The sequence below is a fragment of the Pleurodeles waltl genome, chromosome 4_2, assembly GCF_031143425.1.
Source record: "Pleurodeles waltl isolate 20211129_DDA chromosome 4_2, aPleWal1.hap1.20221129, whole genome shotgun sequence".
Lineage (NCBI taxonomy): Eukaryota > Metazoa > Chordata > Amphibia > Caudata > Salamandridae > Pleurodeles > Pleurodeles waltl.
In genome coordinates, this window is record NC_090443.1 from 832,652,971 (window position 1) to 832,675,787 (window position 22,817).

Consider the following 22,817-nt stretch of genomic DNA (forward strand, 5'->3'; position numbering starts at 1 on the left):
TCATCTTTAAAAGGCTTCAGACCCCAGCTCTGAGGTCAGCAGGGGAGCCCAAGGTGCACCCCTTCTTTGGAGAGTGGCTGCTGCCCTCTCATTGGGCTGAAAGAAAGAGGCAGTCATTGCAGCATTAATTCGAAGGGAAAGGCCCATTTGCCTGTCACCACAAGGGAGCGTTACTTAGAAGCCTACCCTGTTAAAAGGTCTGCTATCTCCATCCTTTGCTGTGCTGTGTGGCACATGGGTGGAGTGTGGGTGGTCACTGTGCATATGTGGGTTAGTATAGGCACTGAGTGTGTGCACTGTGCTTTTTGACCTGAGCACAGAAATTGATCTTGGCATTCCTTAGTGTCGAAGGCCACAGAAAATGGAGGAGTTTGGCAAGGCTGCCCCGGTCACTTTGCCTGTAGTGCAGGAAGATTCCAGAACCTTTCCTCCCGGGTGTGTTCAGTCAATGAATTGTGGTGTCTGGTGGGATGCTTTCCTTTGTATCTTGTGGGAGTGAACCCTGCAACATTCTTCCCTCTTTTCCCGCGAATGTTACTTTAGTCAGTTTTCAGGAGGTGTGGTTGACTTACCCTTCTCTTTGATGTTTATCCCCCATTCGAAGTCATGGAACTTCCAGCTCCACCCCTCGTCCTGCTGAATTTGGAGGAAAAAGGTTTTTGGGAGTTCACTTTTCATTTAAAAAGGTCCTGTGTGTACGTCTGAATGAACTTTATATAAGAAAGAAAAGTATACTGAGATTATACCACTTTTGTGTGCCACCTAATTTAGCCACTACACGGGCCTTCAGCTTATCTCTGGTGCAACCTTCTTTTGGAGTTTGCCATATGTACCCTGGGTAGGGGTGGGCAAAAAAATGTGCTGTGCTCGCAGAGTTGGCGGAATTCGAGAACTCTATGCTACGCTTGTAACTCAGAGTTCCCAATAAGTTCTGCCATCTGGCACATGACTGATTTTTTTGTTTGTTTGGTGCGTACAAGACTTGTTTTGGCAGACACTGGTGAGTGCCACAATACTTTTCAGCCACCTGCACGTGACATTTTGCGCCCACTAGCGCATCTTCCGCCGCTTTTTTCGTGATGTTGGTGAGCAAGTGTGAGCGACGGCAGCTGCATCTCCAGCAGATTCTTTTCTCGAGAAGCAGCTAAATCTACTCAAAAATACATTTTTGAGTGGATATTCTACTCCAACCTACTGTTCAAGATAATGTGGGAAGCCTTTTTTATTTAACTTTTTTTTTTAGCAGGAAGGAAGGAAATGCCCCAGAGACTCCATTTCCCTGCTCCTGTCCAGCAGGCTCCTCCCAGTGCTTTGTCCATTTCCTGGTCACTTTTCACTTGGATTTTAAGGTGGAAGGATCACTCTCTTTGTCTTCTGCATATATACCGTTGGATTTAAGTTCACAAACTATTGTATATGGGTGATGTTTGTCTGATAGCGCATACACCAGTATTTCTTTGCACTTTTATTTGTTTTTTCAATTTGATTGAGGTGGGTGGCCGGGAGTAGGGGCCTACTTATTTTTTTGGGCATTTCATTTTTCATCTTTTGTGAAATAAAAATGTTGAACAGTTCAGTACATTTTCTCCATTGTTTATTACATTTGCAATATTCATTTATTTAACTATGTGGCCTAGTCTGACACTGGGCCATCCAGCCAGTGGGCCCAGTACTCATCAGTGCATTAAAGTACTGTTTCTGTGATATGTGTTGTTTTAATTTAGAAAAAACATCATCTAGGGCAGGGGTGGCATTGAATTAAATAAAAAATGTTGGTTATTTTTTGTATTGCACATTTTTTTCCTACCAAAAAGTGTATAGATGGGGAAATATTTGATGCATAGTGAGGATGTCTTTTGTAAAATTATTATACCTCATTTAACTTTTGTTTTTGGCAGTGCTGAATTAGTGGTAGTGTTTTCTTCAGTGTTTCCATGCCTCCTTTGTCTGGCCAGTGTATGTGAGTGTGTTTAATAGGCCACTATTTGGCTTCACACTCCCTGCCATGTGGCTAGGGGCCATTTTGTGAAGTCAATGTCCATAGGCCTGCATGTGTTCTTTGTTGTGCCCATGCCTCCTTGTTTGCTGTTGTTTGTTGGCTATGTGGCTAGTGGCTAGCAAGTGTGCTTTGGATTCTCTTGCTTTGTTTGCTAATGTCGATGATGGGCCTCTGGGAATAAAAGGAAGAATTGATTAAGCAGAGGTCGGCCTGACAGAGGAGGCTCTTGTGTGCCATAGCCTCAACTGCTTTCAGTACACCTCTCACTGAGAACAGCTTATTTCTACATGGTCCTAGTCTGAAAGGGGACTGTGTACCCATGTGCTTTTTCTAGAGCAGGGCCCACTTGCTGGACACACACCACACATGTACACAAGGAGGATGAGGCTGTGGTGGAACGGGTGTAGCTGCCTCCTCAACGATAACACTGCTCGGTGACCTTATGTTACATCACTAAGCCCCTTATTAAAGGGGTAAGGGCCCTATGGCGGCCTCCGAGTCCTAAAGCCATTAGTTAAGAGCTTAATTATAGAGAACACTCTCTCTTAATGAAAGTCAGTAGTCAGTTGTAATTGACGGTGCAAACCCTATTGTCAAAGCCAGTAAGCAAAATTTGGTTTGCGTGCAAAAACCTTTTACATTGTTTGATGTTCAGGTTCAAATATATTTTCATATGTAATAGTGTGTAAAATAAAACACCTTTTCTTTTGGAAGTGAAAGCATTGTTAACTCTAGTGAGTTTCAAATTTCTAGCGAACACCACCTCCCTGCCTATGGGCCTGAATTAGACTTTGGCAGAGGGGTTACTTCGTCACAATGGTGACTGATATTCCGTCTGCCAAAATATAAATCCCGCTCTGTCCTATGGGATCTATATTTCAGCAGAAGGGTTATCTGTCACAGTTGTGATGGAGTAACCACTCCCACAGACTCTATATCAGGGCCTACGTTTTATATTGCTCTACACTCATAACAATATAACATGATAACAAAGCTCTCAGATGCCTGGGTGAACAATGGCACCCTTGCCCATTGGTATGCTACATCTAGAGCATCACAAATACATGCATCTGACATACACAATCCCTTGTCGATCATTTTAATTTGAGGACATTTCTATACAAAGAATAATAGTTCTGCATTCCTTAATGGCTGTTTTACTGCATGCATGTAGAGCTGAACAGTTATATATAAATGCATTATTTTTTAAACGTAGATGCAGTATTTCAAACACACACCGCTGTTTTGCAAAAAAAGTTGATAGCCCTCAATGTGTAGCTTATATATGAATAGATATATTGTATTTTTTTAAATATATTTACATGAATATGAAGCACATCACATGCTATGCAAACAGATTCAGTTAGAGCTGCATTTATGACTTTGTGGACAGGGGTGGTATGGCCATCCTGTGTCCTTTGTTTGGAAGGCGGGTCCATGGGTAGGGCCTCCTGCATACCAAGCAGGGCATCTGGCCTTCTGTCGCTCATAATGAAGTGGCATGCCCCACCAATAATTTGTTGAACCTTGTGCTCTGGCTTGCAGAAGGCATTTTCATGGTCCAGGGCTGCACATCTAGAATATGTATATTGCGGTCACCTCTCATTGTGAAGGCAAGGATCGCCTTCATGTGCACTGTGATCTCCTCTGCATCCTTGTCTTGCTGTGGTAGATGTGGTGCTGAGCTGGCATGAACATCGTGCAGTCTCTCCTTGAGATCCACAGTATGTGGTACTTACCAGTGAGGAATGCAGTGTCCCATGAGAAGCTCTCAGCAAGTGGTGCCTCATAGTGAGTGAGGTAGAGTGTGACCTTGCAGTGCCTTGCTACAGCTAGTGATGTATAATGTATTCTATAAAATGATCAGCAAGCAAGAAGTACTGAATAAGATACTTTTTGCGAGCGTGTGAGATATCAACATGCAGTGCCTTGCTTTAGTAAATGAAATCTAGTGTCCCTGTGAGATGCTCACTCTGAAGCGCTGAGCCGTGGGGAGTTGGGCATAGTGTACCCAGTGAAATCCTCAACCTGAAGTGCGGAGCCATGTTGAGTTTGGAATAGTGTACCCAGTGAAATCCTGAGCCTGAAACGCTGAGCTGTGGTGAGTTTGGAATAGTGTACCCAGTGAAATCCTCAGCCTGAAGCGCTGTGCCGTGGTGAGTTGGGCATAGTGTACCCTGTGAAATCCTCAACCTGAAGCGCTGAGCCGTGGTGAGTTTGGAATAGTGTACCCAGTTAAATCCTCAGCCTGAAACGCTGAGCCGTGGTGAGTTGGGCATAGTGTACCCAGTGAAATCCTCAACCTGAAGCGCTGAGCTGTGGTGAGTTGGGCATAGTGTACCCAGTGAGATCCTCAGCCTGAAACGCTGAGCCGTGGTGAGTTGGGCCTAGTGTACCCAGTGAAATCCTCAGCCTGAAGCGCTGACCCGTGGTGAGTTGGGCATAGTGTACCCAGTGAAATCCTCAACCTGAAGCGCTGAGCCGTGGTGAGTTGGGCATAGTGTACACTGTGAAATCCTCAGCCTGAAGCGCTGAGCCGTGGTGAGTTATGCATAGTGTACCCTGTGAAATCCTCAGCCTGAAGCGCTGAGCCGTGGTGAGTTGGGCCTAGTGTACCCTGTGAAATCCTCAGCCTGAAGCGCTGAGCCGTGGTGAGTTGGGCATAGTGTACCCAGTGAAATCCTCAACCTGAAGCGCTGAGCCGTGGTGAGTTTGGAATAGTGTACCCAGTAAAATCCTCAACCTGAAGTGCTGAGCTGTGGTGAGTTGGGCATAGTGTACCCAGTGAAATCCTCAACCTGAAGCGCTGAGCTGTAGTGAGCTTGAAATAGTGTACCCAGTGAAATCCTCCGCCTGAAGCGCTGAGCCGTGGTGAGTTTGGAATAGAGTACCCAGTGAAATCCTCAGCCTGAAGCGCTGAGCCGTGGTGAGTTGGGCATAGTGTACCTTGTGAATTCCTGAGCCTGAAGTGCTGAGTTGTGGTGAGTTGGGCATAGTGTACCCAGTGAAATTCTCAGCCTGAAGCGCTGAGCCGTGGTGAGTTTGGAATAGTGTACCCAGTTAAATCCTCAGCCCGAAGCGCTGAGCCGTGGTAAGTTGGGCATAGTGTACCCAGTTAAATCCTCAGCCTGAAACGCTGAGCTGTGGTGAGTTGGGCATAATGTACCCAGTGAAATCCTCAACCTGAAGCGCTGAGCCGTGGTGAGTTGGGCATAGTTTACCCAGTGAAATCCTCAGCCTGAAGCGCTGAGCCGTGGTGAGTTGGGCATAGTGTACCCAGTAAAATACTCAACCTGAAGTGCTGAGCCGTGTTGAGATTGGAATAGTGTACCCAGTGAAATCCTCAGCCTGAAGCGCTGAGCCGTGGTGAGTTGGGCATAGTGTACCCTGTGAAATCCTCAACCTGAAGTGCTGAGCCGTGGTGAGTTTGGAATAGTGTACCCAGTTAAATCCTCAGCCTGAAACGCTGAGCTGTGGTGAGTTGGGCATAGTGTACCCAGTGAAATCCTCAACCTGAAGCGCTGGGCTGTGGTGAGTTGGGCATAGTGTACCCAGTGAGATCCCCAGCCTGAAACGCTGAGCTGTGGTGAGTTGGGCCTAGTGTACCCAGTGAAATCCTCAGCCTGAAGCGCTGACCCGTGGTGAGTTGGGCATAGTGTACCCAGTGAAATCCTCAACCTGAAGCGCTGAGCCGTGGTGAGTTGGGCATAGTGTACCCTGTGAAATACTCAGCCTGAAGTGCTGAGCCGTGGTGAGTTAGGCATAGTGTACCCTGTGAAATCCTCAGCCTGAAGCGCTGAGCCGTGGTGAGCTGGGCCTAGTGTACCCTGTGAAATCCTCAGCCTGAAGCACTGAGCCGTGGTGAGTTGGGCATAGTGTACCCAGTGAAATCCTCAACCTGAAGCGCTGAGCCGTGGTGAGTTTGGAATAGTGTACCCAGTAAAATCCTCAACCTGAAGTGCTGAGCCGTGGTGAGTTGGGCATAGTGTACCCAGTGAAATCCTCAACCTGAAGCGCTGAGCTGTAGTGAGTTTGAAATAGTGTACCCAGTGAAATCCTCCGCCTGAAGCGCTGAGCCGTGGTGAGTTTGGAATAGAGTACCCAGTGAAATCCTCAGCCTGAAGCGCTGAGCCGTGGTGAGTTTGGAATAGAGAACCCAGTGAAATCCTCAGCCTGAAGCGCTGAGCCGTGGTGAGTTGGGCATAGTGTACCTTGTGAATTCCTGAGCCTGAAGTGCTGAGTTGTGGTGAGTTGGGCATAGTGTACCCAGTGAAATTCTCAGCCTGAAGCACTGAGCCGTGGTGCGTTTGGAATAGTGTACCCAGTTAAATCCTCAGCCTAAAGCGCTGACCCGTGGTAAGTTGGGCATAGTGTACCCAGTTAAATCCTCAGCCTGAAACGCTGAGCTGTGGTGAGTTGGGCATAATGTACCCAGTGAAATCCTCAGCCTGAAGCGCTGAGCTGTGGTGAGTTGGGCATAGTGTACCCAGTAAAATCCTCAACCTGAAGTGCTGAGCCGTGTTGAGATTGGAATAGTGTACCCAGTGAAATCCTCAGCCTGAAGCGCTGAGCTGAGTTTGGAATAGTGTACACAGTGAAATCTTCAGGCTGAAGCGCTGAGCCGTGGTGAGTTTGGAATAGTGTACCCAGTGAAATCCTCAGCCTGAAGCGCTGAGCCGTGGTGAGTTTGGAATAGTGTACCCAGTGAAATCCTCAGCCTGAAGCGCTGAGCCGTGGTGAGTTTGGAATAGTGTACCCTGTGAAATCCTCAGCCTGAAGCGCTGAGCCGTGGTGAGTTTGGAATAGTGTACCCAGTGAAATCCTCAGCCTGAAGCGCTGAGCCGTGGAGAGTTTGGAATAGTGTACCCAGTGAAATCCTCAGCCTGAAGCGCTGAGCCGTGGTGAGTTTGGAATAGTGTACCCAGTGAAATCCTCAGCCTGAAGCGCTGAGCCGTGGTGAGTTTGGAATAGTGTACCCAGTGAAATCCTCAGCCTGAAGCGCTGAGCCGTGGTGAGTTTGGAATAGTGTACCCAGTGAAATCCTCAGCCTGAAGCGCTGAGCCGTGGTGAGTTAGGCATAGTGTACCCTGTGAAATCCTCAGCCTGAAGCGCTGAGCCGTGGTGAGTTGGGCCTAGTGTACCCTGTGAAATCCTCAGCCTGAAGCGCTGAGCCGTGGTGAGTTGGGCATAGTGTACCCAGTGAAATCCTCAACCTGAAGCGCTGAGCCGTGGTGAGTTTGGAATAGTGTACCCAGTAAAATCCTCAACCTGAAGTGCTGAGCCGTGGTGAGTTGGGCATAGTGTACCCAGTGAAATCCTCAACCTGAAGCGCTGAGCTGTAGTGAGTTTGAAATAGTGTACCCAGTGAAATCCTCCGCCTGAAGCGCTGAGCCGTGGTGAGTTTGGAATAGAGTACCCAGTGAAATCCTCAGCCTGAAGCGCTGAGCCGTGCTGAGTTTGGAATAGAGAACCCAGTGAAATCCTCAGCCTGAAGCGCTGAGCCGTGGTGAGTTGGGCATAGTGTACCTTGTGAATTCCTGAGCCTGAAGTGCTGAGTTGTGGTGAGTTGGGCATAGTGTACCCAGTGAAATTCTCAGCCTGAAGCGCTGAGCCGTGGTGAGTTTGGAATAGTGTACCCAGTTAAATCCTCAGCCTGAAGCGCTGAGCCGTGGTAAGTTGGGCATAGTGTACCCAGTTAAATCCTCAGCCTGAAACGCTGAGCTGTGGTGAGTTGGGCATAATGTACCCAGTGAAATCCTCATCCTGAAGCGCTGAGCCGTGGTGAGTTGGGCATAGTTTACCCAGTGAAATCCTCAGCCTGAAGCGCTGAGCCGTGGTGAGTTGGGCATAGTGTACCCAGTAAAATCCTCAACCTGAAGTGCTGAGCCGTGTTGAGATTGGAATAGTGTACCCAGTGAAATCCTCAGCCTGAAGCGCTGAGCCGTGGTGAGTTGGGCATAGTGTACCCTGTGAAATCCTCAACCTGAAGTGCTGAGCCGAGGTGAGTTTGGAATAGTGTACCCAGTTAAATCCTCATCCTGAAACGCTGAGCTGTGGTGAGTTGGGCATAGTGTACCCAGTGAAATCCTCAACCTGAAGCGCTGGGCCGTGGTGAGTTGGGCATAGTGTACCCAGTGAGATCCTCAGCCTGAAACGCTGAGCTGTGGTGAGTTGGGCCTAGTGTACCCAGTGAAATCCTCAGCCTGAAGCGCTGACCCGTGGTGAGTTGGGCATAGTGTACCCAGTGAAATCCTCAACCTGAAGCGCTGAGCCGTGGTGAGTTGGGCATAGTGTACCCTGTGAAATACTCAGCCTGAAGTGCTGAGCCGTGGTGAGTTAGGCATAGTGTACCCTGTGAAATCCTCAGCCTGAAGCGCTGAGCCGTGGTGAGTTGGGCCTAGTGTACCCTGTGAAATCCTCAGCCTGAAGCGCTGAGCCGTGGTGAGTTGGGCATAGTGTACCCAGTGAAATCCTCAACCTGAAGCGCTGAGCCGTGGTGAGTTTGGAATAGTGTACCCAGTAAAATTCTCAACCTGAAGTGCTGAGCCGTGGTGAGTTGGGCATAGTGTACCCAGTGAAATCCTCAACCTGAAGCGCTGAGCTGTAGTGAGTTTGAAATAGTGTACCCAGTGAAATCCTCCGCCTGAAGCGCTGAGCCGTGGTGAGTTTGGAATAGAGTACCCAGTGAAATCCTCAGCCTGAAGCGCTGAGCCGTGGTGAGTTTGGAATAGAGAACCCAGTGAAATCCTCAGCCTGAAGCGCTGAGCCGTGGTGAGTTGGGCATAGTGTACCTTGTGAATTCCTGAGCCTGAAGTGCTGAGTTGTGGTGAGTTGGGCATAGTGTACCCAGTGAAATTCTCAGCCTGAAGCACTGAGCCGTGGTGCGTTTGGAATAGTGTACCCAGTTAAATCCTCAGCCTGAAGCGCTGACCCGTGGTAAGTTGGGCATAGTGTACCCAGTTAAATCCTCAGCCTGAAACGCTGAGCCGTGGTGAGTTGGGCATAATGTACCCAGTGAAATCCTCAGCCTGAAGCGCTGAGCCGTGGTGAGTTGGGCATAGTGTACCCAGTAAAATCCTCAACCTGAAGTGCTGAGCCGTGTTGAGATTGGAATAGTGTACCCAGTGAAATCCTCAGCCTGAAGCGCTGAGCTGAGTTTGGAATAGTGTACACAGTGAAATCCTCAGGCTGAAGCGCTGAGCCGTGGTGAGTTTGGAATAGTGTACCCAGTGAAATCCTCAGCCTGAAGCGCTGAGCCGTGGTGAGTTTGGAATAGTGTACCCAGTGAAATCCTCAGCCTGAAGCGCTGAGCCGTGGTGAGTTTGGAATAGTGTACCCTGTGAAATCCTCAGCCTGAAGCGCTGAGCCGTGGTGAGTTTGGAATAGTGTACCCAGTGAAATCCTCAGCCTGAAGCGCTGAGCCGTGGTGAGTTTGGAATAGTGTACCCAGTGAAATCCTCAGCCTGAAGCGCTGAGCCGTGGTGAGTTTGGAATAGTGTACCCAGTGAAATCCTCAGCCTGAAGCGCTGAGCCGTGGTGAGTTTGGAATAGTGTACCCAGTGAAATCCTCACCCTGAAGCGCTGAGCCGTGGTGAGTTGGGCATAGTGTACCCAGTGAAATCCTCAACCTGAAGCGCTGAGCTGTGGTGAGTTGGGCATAGTGTACCCAGTGAAATCCTCAACCTGAAGCGCTGAGCTGTAGTGAGTTTGGAATAGTGTACCCAGTGAAATCCTCTGCCTGAAGCGCTGAGCCGTGGTGAGTTGGGCATAGTGTACCTTGTGAAATCCTGAGCCTGAAGCGCTGAGCTGTGGTGAGTTTGGAATAGTGTACCCAGTGAAATCCTCAACCTGAAGCGCTGAGCTGTAGTGAGTTTGGAATAGTGTACCCTGTGAAATCCTCAGCCTGAAGCGCTGAGCCGTGGTGAGTTGGGCATAGTGTACCCAGTGAAATCCTCGGCATGCAGTGCCTTGCTGTAATGAAGAAGGTATATTGACCTATGAGATCCTCAGCATGCTGTGCCTTGCTGTGATGAGTGAGGTATAGTGTCCCCTGTGAAATCCTCGGTGTAACGAGTACGGTGTAAACCACTCTGAGCGAGCAGTGCCTTGCTGTAAGGTGAAGTGTATTCTCTGGAATGTTCAGCATGCGGTGCCTGGCTATGGTGAGCGAGGTACAGTGTGACTTTCGAAATTCTCAGCAGGATGTGCCTCGCTGTAGTAAGCAAGGTACAGTGTACCCCTGGAATACTTAGCATGCAGTGCCTTGCTGTAATGAGTAAGCTATGCGGTACTTCGAGCAACGTTTAGCTTGCGGTGCCTGGCTGTAGTGAATGAGGCGCAGTGCAGTATGCCCTGTGAGGTCCCTGGCATGGCCACCCTGCGGAACAGCCGGCAGTGCCTAGCTACGGTGACTGGGTTGTACTGTGGTCCAGAAAGCCATCGGCGTGCGGTACCTCGCTGTAGTGAGTGAGGTGTAGGGCACTGGGCATGCAGTGATGGTGAGTGATGTCTGACCTGATCTGTAGAGTCCGCAGTTCACAGTAATGTGTGAGGTATAGTGCTCTCTGTGAAAACCTCAGCATGAGCTACGCTGCTGTAGTGAGTGAGGTATCTTGCAATGCTCCGCATGCGATGCCCAGCTGTGGTGAAGGAGGCAGAGTGTGGCCCCTGGAATCCTCGGCATGAGGTGCCTTATTCTATGTAGGGAGTGAGGTACAGATTACATGTGAAATACTCAGCATGAGCTACGCTGCTGTAGTGAGTGAGGTATCTTGCAATGCTCCGCATGCGATGCCCAGCTGTGGTGAAGGAGGCAGAGTGTGGCCCCTGGAATCCTCGGCATGAGGTGCCTTGTTGTATGTAGGGAGTGAGGTACAGATTACATGTGAAGTACTCAGCATGAGCTACGCTGCTGTAGTGGGTGAGGTATCTTGAAATGCTCAACATGCGATGCCCAGCTATGGTGGAGGAGGCAGAGTGTGGCCCCTGGAATCCTCAGCATGAGGTGCCTTGTTGTATGTAGTGAGTGAGGTACAGATTACATATGAAGTACTCAGCAAGTGCTGCTGTGCTATTGTGCACAAGGTAGGGCGTGAGCCATGGAGTCCTCAGCAGTAGTGAATGAGGCACAGTGCAACCTGTGAGACCCCTAACAAGCAATGCCACGAGGTGCAGTGCCTTGCCTCGCCCCTGCATGCGTTACATTGCTCTCCTGCTGAGGTACTCAACGTTCTGTCATTCTATTGTAACGCACTCTGACACCCCGGGTAAGGTCTGCGCTATATTAGAATGCATAAATAAATACACACATACACGCAGCCCTTCGTAGCGCCATTCCTCTGGGGCTGATTGATGCTGGCCACACAGAGGCGCTTTTTGCCCTAAGGGCTGCTGTTTGAAGATGCGAGGCTGCCTCGCGTTCCTTTATGTTGTTTCATCAAGCGCCTTGTGTTGTGAGCTCATTGATACATCAACCGCGATTAGGAGAGAACATTTCTGCCTTCCCTTAGGAGAAATGCAGCTTTCCAAGCCGGGTCGTTCCTCCATACTTTATTTTTTATGAGGAGGCGGGAAGAGATGCAATCGTTTGGGTAAACTGTACCCCCGCTCTAATCACTGATCCTCGACTTAGTCAATATGAGTGATCCTGGCCAAAAACAGTTATCTTCCGTAGTCTCTTTTCCTTTCTGTAATACGCGTTGGATGTATTTGTGAACAAGTAAACTGCATCAATCTATCTATTTATCTATCTATGTGTGTGTTTTTGTAATAATTATTTGTTCAACTGCTTGTTAGGATACGGATATCGCCATCAATACCCGTCATTATAATTAGAGGTTGAGCTCTTGATATGATATCTATTTGACTTACTGACAGCGACTCCACTCACGGAGCCGGGTCCTCGCCTCGACCTAAGATAACCGCGCACGTGACAGTACGTAGGTAGGCAGACAGACTGGATGAATGGATGGATGGGTGGGTAGCCTTGGGTGGGTGTATGGGCGCACAGGCAGTCAGGCTCTTGACCAGACAAAAATATAAACAGAGAGGTAGATAAATATTTATTTTCACTGCTGATTGAAGAGGTAGAAGCGTGCGGCTAAAAGAATACAATTTAGAAAGAGTAAACCTCTTGTGTATTTGGCAAAACTGATGAAACTCTGTAACATTTCGTGCACAATTTTGTGCTTGAAAACGACATATTTTTTACCACGTCTGTAAAGTGCTCATAGCGCTATTATGTTTTACATAATATGGCAGCCTGGGCGCGAGACCAGATGTTGCGTGTTTATTTGGGGGGTAATACCTTTTATTGAGGACGGAGATGGTCCATTGCCGTGAGCGTACACTGTTTAATGCATGGCTCTGCCCTATTCACACATCCGATGACCCTGTCCGAATAGTTGCACAGTCTGCGCGGGGCAGGTGTGACTGTAGATAGACAGGTTCACGGAGGGGGGTGGGGTGGAGGAGATAGCGGGGTGCAGGGGGGGATAGGAAAGGCTTGTGACAGCCTTTGACACCGCCATTAGCCATAGTCGGTCTCCATCCCCTCATCCCTACTCAAACACATGGTTATTATGGGATGCTAGCAATAGCCACTACGGAGAAGCCATGGACGCAGCTATCAATAGTGCAGTAGGTGCAGTAGCACCGGGGCCCTCGGGTGTTAGGCGGTCGCTGCACACCAGTGATGACTGTTTTTCGTTGCTGAACATGGGGATAGAAAGACATTGTTATCACCTGCCCGAAGCCCCTTAGCATCGTTGCTGCCCCGCTGAGAGGGGCAGGTGTGGGCAGTGCCACCAGCACCCAGGTACGCAGGAGGCTTTCGGATAGCGGCCTTTAGCAACCGACGCTTTCCTGAGTTCGACAAGACGCATCAGGGCAGGCTGGTCGGAGGCCCGCGTGCTAGGGCTGACAGCCACCAGGAGTAAACACCCACACACCCGGGCAGTGCACACGTCGCCATCATTGCAGAAAGTGAGGATGGGCGGGAAGACAGCAAATGCCAGTGTTTCGCGGATCGTTTACATCATCCTTCTAAAACGTCAGGGTTGTGATATAATGCCCCTGGTGCAGGCAAGGAGGGCGGGTAAAATAAGGGACCGGACGAGGGTCACACCGAGCACAGCGCGCGCAAAGGCGGTCGCCGGGATGACAGCAAAGAACCAGCCTCAGACCACATGGCACATAAAACAACAGGCGCGCAAGAGCAGGAAGCAGGCACGGGAGTGACAGAGTGAGGTGGAGTCGGAGTGCAGAAGCAGGAGTGATGGAGTAAGGTGTAGTATGGTGTAGTGAGTGACAGCTGGAGTAGCAGAACAGAAGCAGGAGTGATGGAGTAAGGTGTAGTGACAGGTGGATTCGGAGTACAGAAGCAGGAGTGATGGAGTAAGATAGAGTAACCGGTGCAGTCGGAGTACAGACGCAGGAGTGATGGAGTAAGTTGTAGTATGGTGTAGTGAGTGACAGATGGAGTCGCAGAACAGAAACAGGAGTGATGGAGTAAGACAGAGTGACAGGTGGAGACGGAGTACAGAAGCAGGAGTGATGGAGAAAGACAGAGTGACAGGTGGAGTCGGAGTACAGAAGGAGGAGTGATGCAGTAAGGTGTAGTAAGGAGTACTGACAGGTGGAGGCGGAGGACAGACGCAGGAGTGATGGAGGAAGGTGTAGTAAGGTGTAGTGAGTGACAGGTGGAGACGGAGTACAGAAGCAGGAGTGATGGAGTACGGTGTAGTAAGGAGTAGTGACAGGTGGAGGCGGAGGACAGAAGCAGGTGTGATGGAGGAAGGTGTAGTAAGGTATAGTGAGTGACAGGTGGAGTCGGAGTACAGTAGCAGGAGTGATGGAGTAAGGTGTAGTAAGGAGTAGTGACAGGTGGAGGCGGAGGACAGAAGCAGGTGTGATGGAGGAAGGTGTAGTAAGGTGTAGTGAGTGACAGGTGGAGACCGAGGACAGACGCAGGAGTGATGGAGGAAGGTGTAGTAAGGTATAGTGAGTGACAGGTGGAGTCGGAGTACAGAAGCAGGTGTGATGGAGGAAGGTGTAGTAAGGAGTAGTGACAGGTGGAGGCGGAGGACAGAAGCAGGTGTGATGGAGGAAGGTGTAGTAAGGTGTAGTGAGTGACAGGTGGAGACGGAGTACAGAAGCAGGAGTGATGGAGTAAGTTGTAGTAAGGAGTAGTGACAGGTGGAGGCGGAGGACAGAAGCAGGTGTGATGGAGGAAGGTGTAGTAAGGTATAGTGAGTGACAGGTGGAGTCGGAGTACAGAAGCAGGAGTGATGGAGTAAGGTGGAGTAAGGAGTAGTGACAGGTGGAGGCGCAGGACAGAAGCAGGTGTGATGGAGGAAGGTGTAGTAAGGTATAGTGAGTGACAGGTGGAGGCGGAGGACAGAAGCAGGTGTGATGGAGGAAGGTGTAGTAAGGTATAGTGAGTGACAGATGGAGTCGGAGTACAGAAGCAGGAGTGATGGAGTAAGGTGTAGTAAGGTATAGTGAGTGACAGGTGGAGTCGGAGTACAGAAGCAGGAGTGATGGAGTAAGGTGTAGTAAGGTGTAGTGAGTGACAGGTGGAGACCGAGTACAGAAGCAGGAGTGATGGAGTAAGGTGTAGTAAGGAGTAGTGACAGGTGGAGGCGGAGGACAGAAGCAGATGTGATGGAGGAAGGTGTAGTGAGTGACAGGTGGAGGCGGAGGACAGACGCAGGAGTGATGGAGGAAGGTGTAGTAAGGTGTAGTGAGTGACAGGTGGAGGTGGAGGACAGACGCAGGAGTGATGGAGGAAGGTGTAGTAAGGTGTAGTGAGTGACAGGTGGAGGCGGAGGACAGACGCAGGAGTGATGGAGGAAGGTGTAGTAAGGTGTAGTGAGTGACAGGTGGAGGCGGAGGACAGAAGCAGGTGTGATGGAGGAAGGTGTAGTGAGTGACAGGTGGAGACGGAGTACAGAAGCAGGAGTGATGGAGTAAGGTGTAGTGAGTGACAGGTGGAGGCGGAGGACAGAAGCAGGTGTGATGGAGGAAGGTGTAGTAAGGTGTAGTGAGTGACAGGTGGAGACGGAGTACAGAAGCAGGAGTGATGGAGTACGGTGTAGTAAGGAGTAGTGACAGGTGGAGGCGGAGGACAGAAGCAGGTGTGATGGAGGAAGGTGTAGTAAGGTGTAGTGAGTGACAGGTGGAGACGGAGTACAGAAGCAGGAGTGATGGAGTAAGGTGTAGTGAGTGACAGGTGGAGGCGGAGGACAGAAGCAGGAGTGATGGAGTAAGGTGTAGTGAGTGACAGGTGGAGGCGGAGGACAGACGCAGGAGTGATGGAGGAAGGTGTAGTAAGGTGTAGTGAGTGACAGGTGGAGGCGGAGGACAGACGCAGGAGTGATGGAGGAAGGTGTAGTAAGGTGTAGTGAGTGACAGGTGGAGGCAGAGGACAGGCGCAGGAGTGATGGAGGAAGGTGTAGTAAGGTGTAGTGAGTGACAGGTGGAGGCGGAGGACAGAAGCAGGTGTGATGGAGGAAGGTGTAGTGAGTGACAGGTGGAGGCGGAGGACAGAAGCAGGTGTGATGGAGGAAGGTGTAGTAAGGTGTAGTGAGTGACAAGTGGAGGCGGAGGACAGAAGCAAACTGACATAAAAGAGCTTGACATGCCCAGGAGTGAGAGACAGTGGGCTCGCTGTCTGCCTGTCTCTATATTACCACGAGACAGACAGACACACAAACACAGATGCGAGCCCGGCCGTGTGACATGCCAGTTAAAATAAATGTCACCTAACAGGATTTTTAATAACAGTACATGGCAACTGTGCTAATAAACACCCATTCCTGCGCGTGTTACTGCGGTGCTCAGGTCAATTGATACAGCTACAGTTTAGCACAGACTGCCCTTGGAAAGCGGTATTTATTGCCTAGGACATTACATTTGACAACCATTAAAAAGGGAAACAGCTCTAATAGTCACAAGGTCTTGCACAAACATAACCTCTTGCAGCCAGGTTTGTTTTTTGTTAAAAATCTGTACTTTTAACAAATACACATGAAAATAATACCACGTATGAACGATGCATACAGTATAAAGATGCACGGAGTGTACATTTATTGATTGCTGAGCTACGTTGGGGGCGACATGGTGACCCACGAGAAGATTCACTTCCTCTCTCTCGAATCATTATCCGTATATATATATATATATATATACGCACAGTATACACACACGCCTAGGTACATACAGTTGCCTGTGAAATGTGGGTTTCATCGTCACATTGACAGCCTGCAAACATTCTGCACAGCTTTACCATTGTTAATCACCATTCTTTTCTTAATTATTATTAGGTGCACCTCAGAGAGAGCAACTTCCACATTCTGTCCCTTCCACGGTTTGTTTCAACGAAACGAGGGATAGTTTCTACAATTCGACATACTTAATTATATACATCACTTCACTTACTGTTTTTAACAAACGTTTCCCTGTTTGAAAAAAGCACCTCTTTCAAGCTAACAAAAGATGTCGTATTAAAAATAATAATGTGTTATATTGTCTTATATTGCCATTTCGTGACAATGGTTACACTTAAAAAACACTTAACTCACTACTTATGACGTCATCAGACAATTTAATTGACGTCAATTTAAGGCCATACAATCCGGTTGGGAGGAGGTTAGTGGTGAGTGTGCGCATGCGCGTGTGGGTGTTGCTGAGACATGGTGGGTAAAGTACCTGGGCACGTTGGCAGAGATGTGCGTGAAACACCGGAAATCAACAACGAGCAGGATAACGAGTTAAAGAGAGAGCAGGTGCAGGCGTTATGTGTAACCGGACAAAGCGCCTCTGATTGTGGTTAAATGACACGACTTCTATGTCTTCGCCACCCGCGTCACACTCCGCAATACCTGGGAACTTATGTTAACATTAGGCACGAGGACCTCTGGGGCATCCTCCTCTGGGGCCCGGTATCTCCGGGGCGGCGGAGCGTGTGAGGGGCCGGGGAGAGTTCTTATGGACTGTGTCCGTGTGTCTCTGGGGAGCCCTGGGGACAGCCCGCTGGGAGCAGCAGTGTATCTTGAGGGCATGCGAGGCGCTGGGAGGAGAGCGCTTGGGGTCACGGTGCCTGTGTGACTTCTGTCTCCGGGAGCCCCTGTGGGACCAGTCCTACTAGACAGTCACCGAGGCCGGAAGGGAGCCTGACACAAGGAGTGTGCATTAAACGTGAACGCCCCCAGTGCATCCTTTTCTGAGAGAAAAGTGTCCTGATGTCCTTGTGTAGTTTCGCAGGTGCTCGTGGAAAGCGCTCTAATTAATACCTTCGAGCAGAGTTCGCGCTATATAAAACTGCAAACAAAAAGTGTCTTGGGGTGGCTGTGCAGTTTCCCACGCTCCTCACAGCAAAATGTAGCGCTTCGCAGAGACGTTGGACCTGCCTTGATAGTTCTTTGGGCGTTGGTTGAATATTACAAATTTTCAGACAGGAGTATGCGTCGAAAATGGGCTGTCGCGGCACCTTCTCTTCCAACTTCCAGAACATGGCGGCGCCTGGAAGTTTCTGTGGCACTGCCCAGATATGCGCAGTCTAAACAGTGACATGTGCAGCTAAGGACTGTTTATTTTCGGTGCAGCTCGTCACTAAACGTTTCCAGCATCTCGACAATGTATACTAACAACAGTAAAACGCCTGTAAAATGATTTTTGAAAAGAAAAGCTACATTGCACTTATCTGAGTGCAGGAGTGCTATTTATTATCTTAAAGAAATGGTGAATATAAAAGGACAAACATTTGGCAAATTGATTCAGACCAGGTTGTGATGGTTCAATGGCCCGTGGCGCGCTGAAGAATGCGTGAGGTTGAGACGAAGCAAGGGCCGGTGTCGCGTCCAAGAATGCGTGAAGGTTGTGATGGTGGAAGGATCCGTGGCACGTAAAAACCGCGTGAAGGTTGTGATGGTGAAAGGATCCGTGGCGCGTCCAAGACTGCGTTAAGGTTGTGATGGTGAAAGGATCCGCGGCGCGTTAAAGACCGCGGGAAGGTTGTGAGGGTGCAAGGGCTCGTGGCGCGTTAAATACCGCGTAAAGGTTGTGAGGGTGCAAGGGCCCGTGGCGTGTTAAAGACTATATGAAGGTTTTGAGGGTGCAGGGGTCGGTGCGCGTTAAAGACTACGTGAAAGTTGTGAGAGTGCACGGGCCCGTGGCGTGTTAAAGACTACGTGAAGGTTGTGAGAGTGCAAAGGCCTGTGGCGTGTTAAAGACTACGTGGAGGTTGTGAGAGTGCAGGGGCCCGTGGCGTGTTAAAGCCCATGTGAATGTTGTGAGGGTGCAGGGGCCCGTGGCGTGTTAAAGAACACGTGAAGGTTGTGAGGGTGCAGGAGCCCGTGGCGTCTTAGAGACCACGTGAAGGTTGGGAGTGTGCAGGGGCCGGTGCGCGTCATAGACCACGTGAAGATTGTGAGAGTGCAGGGGCCCGTGGCGTATTAAAGAACACGTGAAGGTTGTGAGGGTGCAGGAGCCCGTGGCGTGTTAAAGACCACGTGAAGGTTGTGAGAGTGCAGGGGCCCGTGGCTCGTTAAAGACCACGTGAAGGTTGTGAGGGTGCAGGGGCCGGTGTGCGTCAAAGACCACGTGATGGTTGTGAGAGTGCAGGGGCCCGTGGCTCGTTAAAGACTACGTGAAGGTTGTGAGAGTGCAGGGGCCCGTGGCGTGTTAAAGAACACGTGAAGGTTGTGAGGCTGCAGGGGCCCGTGGCGTGTTAAAGACCACGTGAAGGTTGTGAGAGTGCAGGGGCCCGTGGCGTGTTAAAGACTACGTGGAGGTTTTGAGAGTGCAAGGGCCCGTGGCGTATTAAAGAACACGTGAAGGTTGTGAGGGTGCAGGAGCCCGTGGCGTGTTAAAGACCACGTGAAGGTTGTGAGAGTGCAGGGGCCCGTGGGTCGTTAAAGACCACGTGAAGGTTGTGAGGGTGCAGGGGCCAGTGCGCGTCAAAGACCACGTGAAGGTTGTGAGAGTGCAGGGGCCCGTGGCTCGTTAAAGACCACGTGGAGGTTGTGAGGGTGCAGGGGCCGGTGCACGTTAAAGACTACGTGAAGGTTGTGAGAGTGCAGGGGCCCGTGGCGTGTTAAAGACCACGCGAATGTTGTGAGGGTGCAGGGGCCGGTGCGCGTTAAAGACAGCGAGCAGGAGGCCTGAGTTCTGAGCAGAGCCGTCTGTTTATCTCCAGAGAGCAGCCCTCGGCCAGCGCTGTACATTAGGGATGTAATTTAACACTGCAAAAGTCACAGCAAAAGCACCCCGGTTGATAAGCATGCCACAAACTCCGCGCTCCCTATCTGGCTGCATATAAGAACTGACAGCCCAATCATAACAGCAGGTAAGGAACTACAACTTCGAAAGAAAATAACCCAGGACAGGCCAACCTGCAGAGTTCACTGGCAGAAACCAGAGTTGAATCCATATTGGTTTTGTGTGGGGCTATATGCGCCCAACAGGGAAAAACTGTGGACAATATGATGGAACTACAAGTCAAAACCAACAGGCACCCACGCAGACATCTTTCATTCTACAAGAATCCCTAGAAAACGCCTTCCATGTGAGGATGCTTGAAGCCTAGAAGGTGCACCTGTACACAGCAACAACCATCTGTAGAAATCATTATCGACGTGTCCACCGGAATGTATACAGGAAACGGAATGACACGCCACACCACTCAGATCAGGCAAAACACCGCAGAGTCAGTACAAAAACACCAATCTCCACAGGCAGTCACGCTGGCAGAGTTTTCGAATTTTGGGAGGTGGTGGGCGCGTGATGTTGAACCACAGGGGGTAAACAGAATTCACAGCTCTCCAGTGATGTCCAGCTCTTGTTGCTTCTGTGTTTTTTTATATATTTATTTTTAATGAGGGTTCGCTCACTCTACAATACGGACCAAAGTTCGGGTATGGTTTGGAGTAAGTGTACTGCATTGGTGTAGTGGAAATGAGAACGAGGGAAAGACATTGTGCTTTTAGAACACAACCGGGCAGAATATTCTGGTGGGGTGCTCCAAATGAGGGCCATTTCAGCGCTGTGGTGCTACCGGATGCGGCTTCTCTGGTGGGCTGTGGACGGTAAGGCTGTGGCTTCCGTGGTGGACTGTGAAACAGTTAAGGCTTTAGCGGCTCTGGTGGGCTGCGTGGTACTGTAAGGCAGTAGCTTCCGTGGTAGGCTGTGGCAATGTAAAGCAATGGCTTCCCTGGTGGACTGGGTAAGGCTGTTGCTGCCCTGGTGGACTGTGGTATGACTGTGGCTGCCCAGGTGGGTTATATATCTTAAGAATGTTGCTGTCCTGATGGGTGTGGTATTTTAAGACTGTCGCTGTCCTGGTGGGTGTGGTGTTTTAAGGATGTGGATGCCCTCGTGGGCTGTATGGTACTGTAAGGCTGTGGCTTCTCTGGTGACCTATAGTATTGTACGGCTGTGCCTGCTCTTGTGTACTGTGTGGCATTGTAAGGCTGAGCCTACCCGGTTGGGCTGTGGTACAGTGAGGCTGTGCCTGCTCTGATGGGGTGTGGTTTTCTGGGTCTGTGACTGCCCTGGTGGGCTGCTGGTCCAGTAAGGCTGTGGCTGCCCTAGTGGGCTATGGTACTGTAAGACTGTGGCTACCTTGCTGGGTTGTGGTCTAGTAAGGCAGTGGCTATCCTAGTGGGCTGTGATAAGGTAAAGCTATGGCTCCCCTAGTGGGCTGTGGTCCAGCAAGGCGGTGGCCGTTCTGATGGGATGTGTGGCACTGGAAGGCTGTGGCTACCCTGCTGGGCTGTGGAGTCTGACGCCGTGGGTCGCCGGGTCCAACTCCTGTGTTTACAAACACACCCTGGGTGCAGCAAGTAATCCACAGCTCCTGCTGGTCCAAAGCGCAGTTCGCCTCCCCACAGAGCCACCGGTAACCACAGACATTCCCCCGTGGAACGCGTCCTCTGGCGTGGAGCCTTCCTTCGTGCTGAGGCTTTGAAGTCTCGGCCGTCAGTGGCTCCTAGGGCAGGACGAGCCCTCGGGCGCGTTCGCTACTCTCAAAGAATGCGCCTATTGTGCGCCCGCGAAGCTTCGCGCCTCGTCTCGGGAATAATCATTAAAGCAATCAACAAAACGCGCCCGTTAATGAGTGGATCTCTACCGGACAAGGCGCTAAAGAGAAGGAGGCGGCGGAGTCGGGGCTCTGCTCCTCCCCACAGAGGGGCCAGCATACCCCGCCACAATGGGCCATTGTACGCGCGCGGACTCGGCCAGGTTCGTGCCTGGTCCTGTGGCCGGGCCGGTGACCACAGCGTGCGACTTAACTCGTCAACCCCGGGCATTGGTTCAACTTTTCTGCACTTAGAAATCTCTAGAGCCAGCCACGAGGCCGGGCATCATATAAGCACGCGAGCGAAAGTGCTTAATGACTTTTATTGTTTTACAAATCGGGCAGCAGTTGGTAAACAGAATGTTTTTATCCCTGAGACTTTTATGCTAACTGGCCAATGTCGAAGAAAGTGCTATGCATTAAAATATTTTTCTCATAGTGTCTCGTATTGTACCTTTAAAACAATGCATAAACAATGCAAAAGTAATTATAATTATTCCATCTTAGACGCGCACTCTTCCAACTGTGTGAGGCCCGTTTTCCTCCATTAATAAATGTTCACATTTAACATTTTAGTTCTCCTTCCCAATATATTCCTTCCATAAAACAAAGACAATATGCAAATAAAATCCTCTTTTTAAACATGTTTACACTTCTCTCTTAGGTGACAGCAAATTCTTTGCACAGAAAAAGCATATGCTAAATTTTAAGATGAACGTGCTTTGCTTTCCTTTAAAGACAGCTTCTTTCCCACAGACACTGTACATACACTTCAAAGTTTAGAAAGTACAATGTGGGACACGCGTGGCACGCGGGACAGAAAAGTGAGAAAAAATGCTCCTAATGATAACCTGATAAATGTGAGGTCTGGGACACCGGAGAGGGAGGGAAAGTGGAAAAGTAAAAAAAAAAAAAGAAGAAAAAAAAATCAGCCTTGCTGCCAACTCACCATCCACCAAGTGCGGGCCGAGATGTCGTAGCAGAGCTGCCATTTGATGGAGCCGTCAGAGGGTTTCCCTGCCATGCTGCTGTCAGCCAGCCTCATCCGATGCTGCCCACTGGAGATAAGACACCTAATTGAGGAAACATTTGCACTGGCATGTTGGTGGGCCACATGTAGCCCGGTCCACGGCATATGGCATCATGGGTAGGAAACAGAAAGCCGGCCCTCTCGCTGACAATGAGGCAGGCTCTCAGAGAGCCGGTGGCAAGGTGAAGTGCGCGCACGAGGCACCGCTCGCAGCGCTCTCTTCGGCGCGCTGCCTTTCAACGCTCCAGCCCGGCGCTGCATCAAAGGCAGGCGCTTAGAGTCCGGGCTTTGCTCGGAAAGCTTTTTTTTCTTTGACTTTTTTTGGGAGAACGGAACGAAGAGATTTAATAGGACAAAGGCAGGTAGTGGACTGCAGAGAGAGATGGCCACAGGCTATTAGCCTAAAATTTCTGCTTGACAGATGGAACTGCTTAGAGACTATCATGCAATGTTTGGGGATTTTTTTTCCCCTCAGACTTTCCGTCTGATTCAGTATCTGTTTTTCACAGCCACTTTCACAGCCGTGCGGCGAAAAGGCTACTGCGCGAGAGAACATATTGCACAGAATACATTGTGGAGGGTTTTACTGAGGCACGGGGTTCAATGTCAGGTAGTGCCTCAGCTGAGGTGGGAGGAAGAGATGCTGTAAAATTGTTTCAAGACAAGGAAAATCCAACAATTCCCACTGCTTATATCATTAAAAAGAGAAG

The 22,817-nt window shown here is 50.0% G+C and overlaps 1 protein-coding gene across 4 annotated transcripts in view; it reads right to left on the reverse strand.

Moving 5' to 3' along the window:
- NFIA (nuclear factor I A) overlaps positions 1-22,375 on the reverse strand; it is an 807,499-nt gene extending 785,124 nt beyond the window's left edge. Inside the window, exon 1 of one of the 4 annotated variants that reach the window (XM_069232553.1) lies at positions 22,027-22,359. In XM_069232553.1, the coding sequence (XP_069088654.1) occupies positions 22,027-22,212 (186 nt within the window). In that variant the 5' untranslated portion in view covers positions 22,213-22,359. Of the gene's footprint in view, positions 1-22,026 lie in introns of all 4 variants that reach the window. The other 3 variants (XM_069232552.1, XM_069232556.1, XM_069232554.1) reach the window with 3 other exon arrangements.
- Positions 22,376-22,817: the final 442 nt, after the last annotated feature.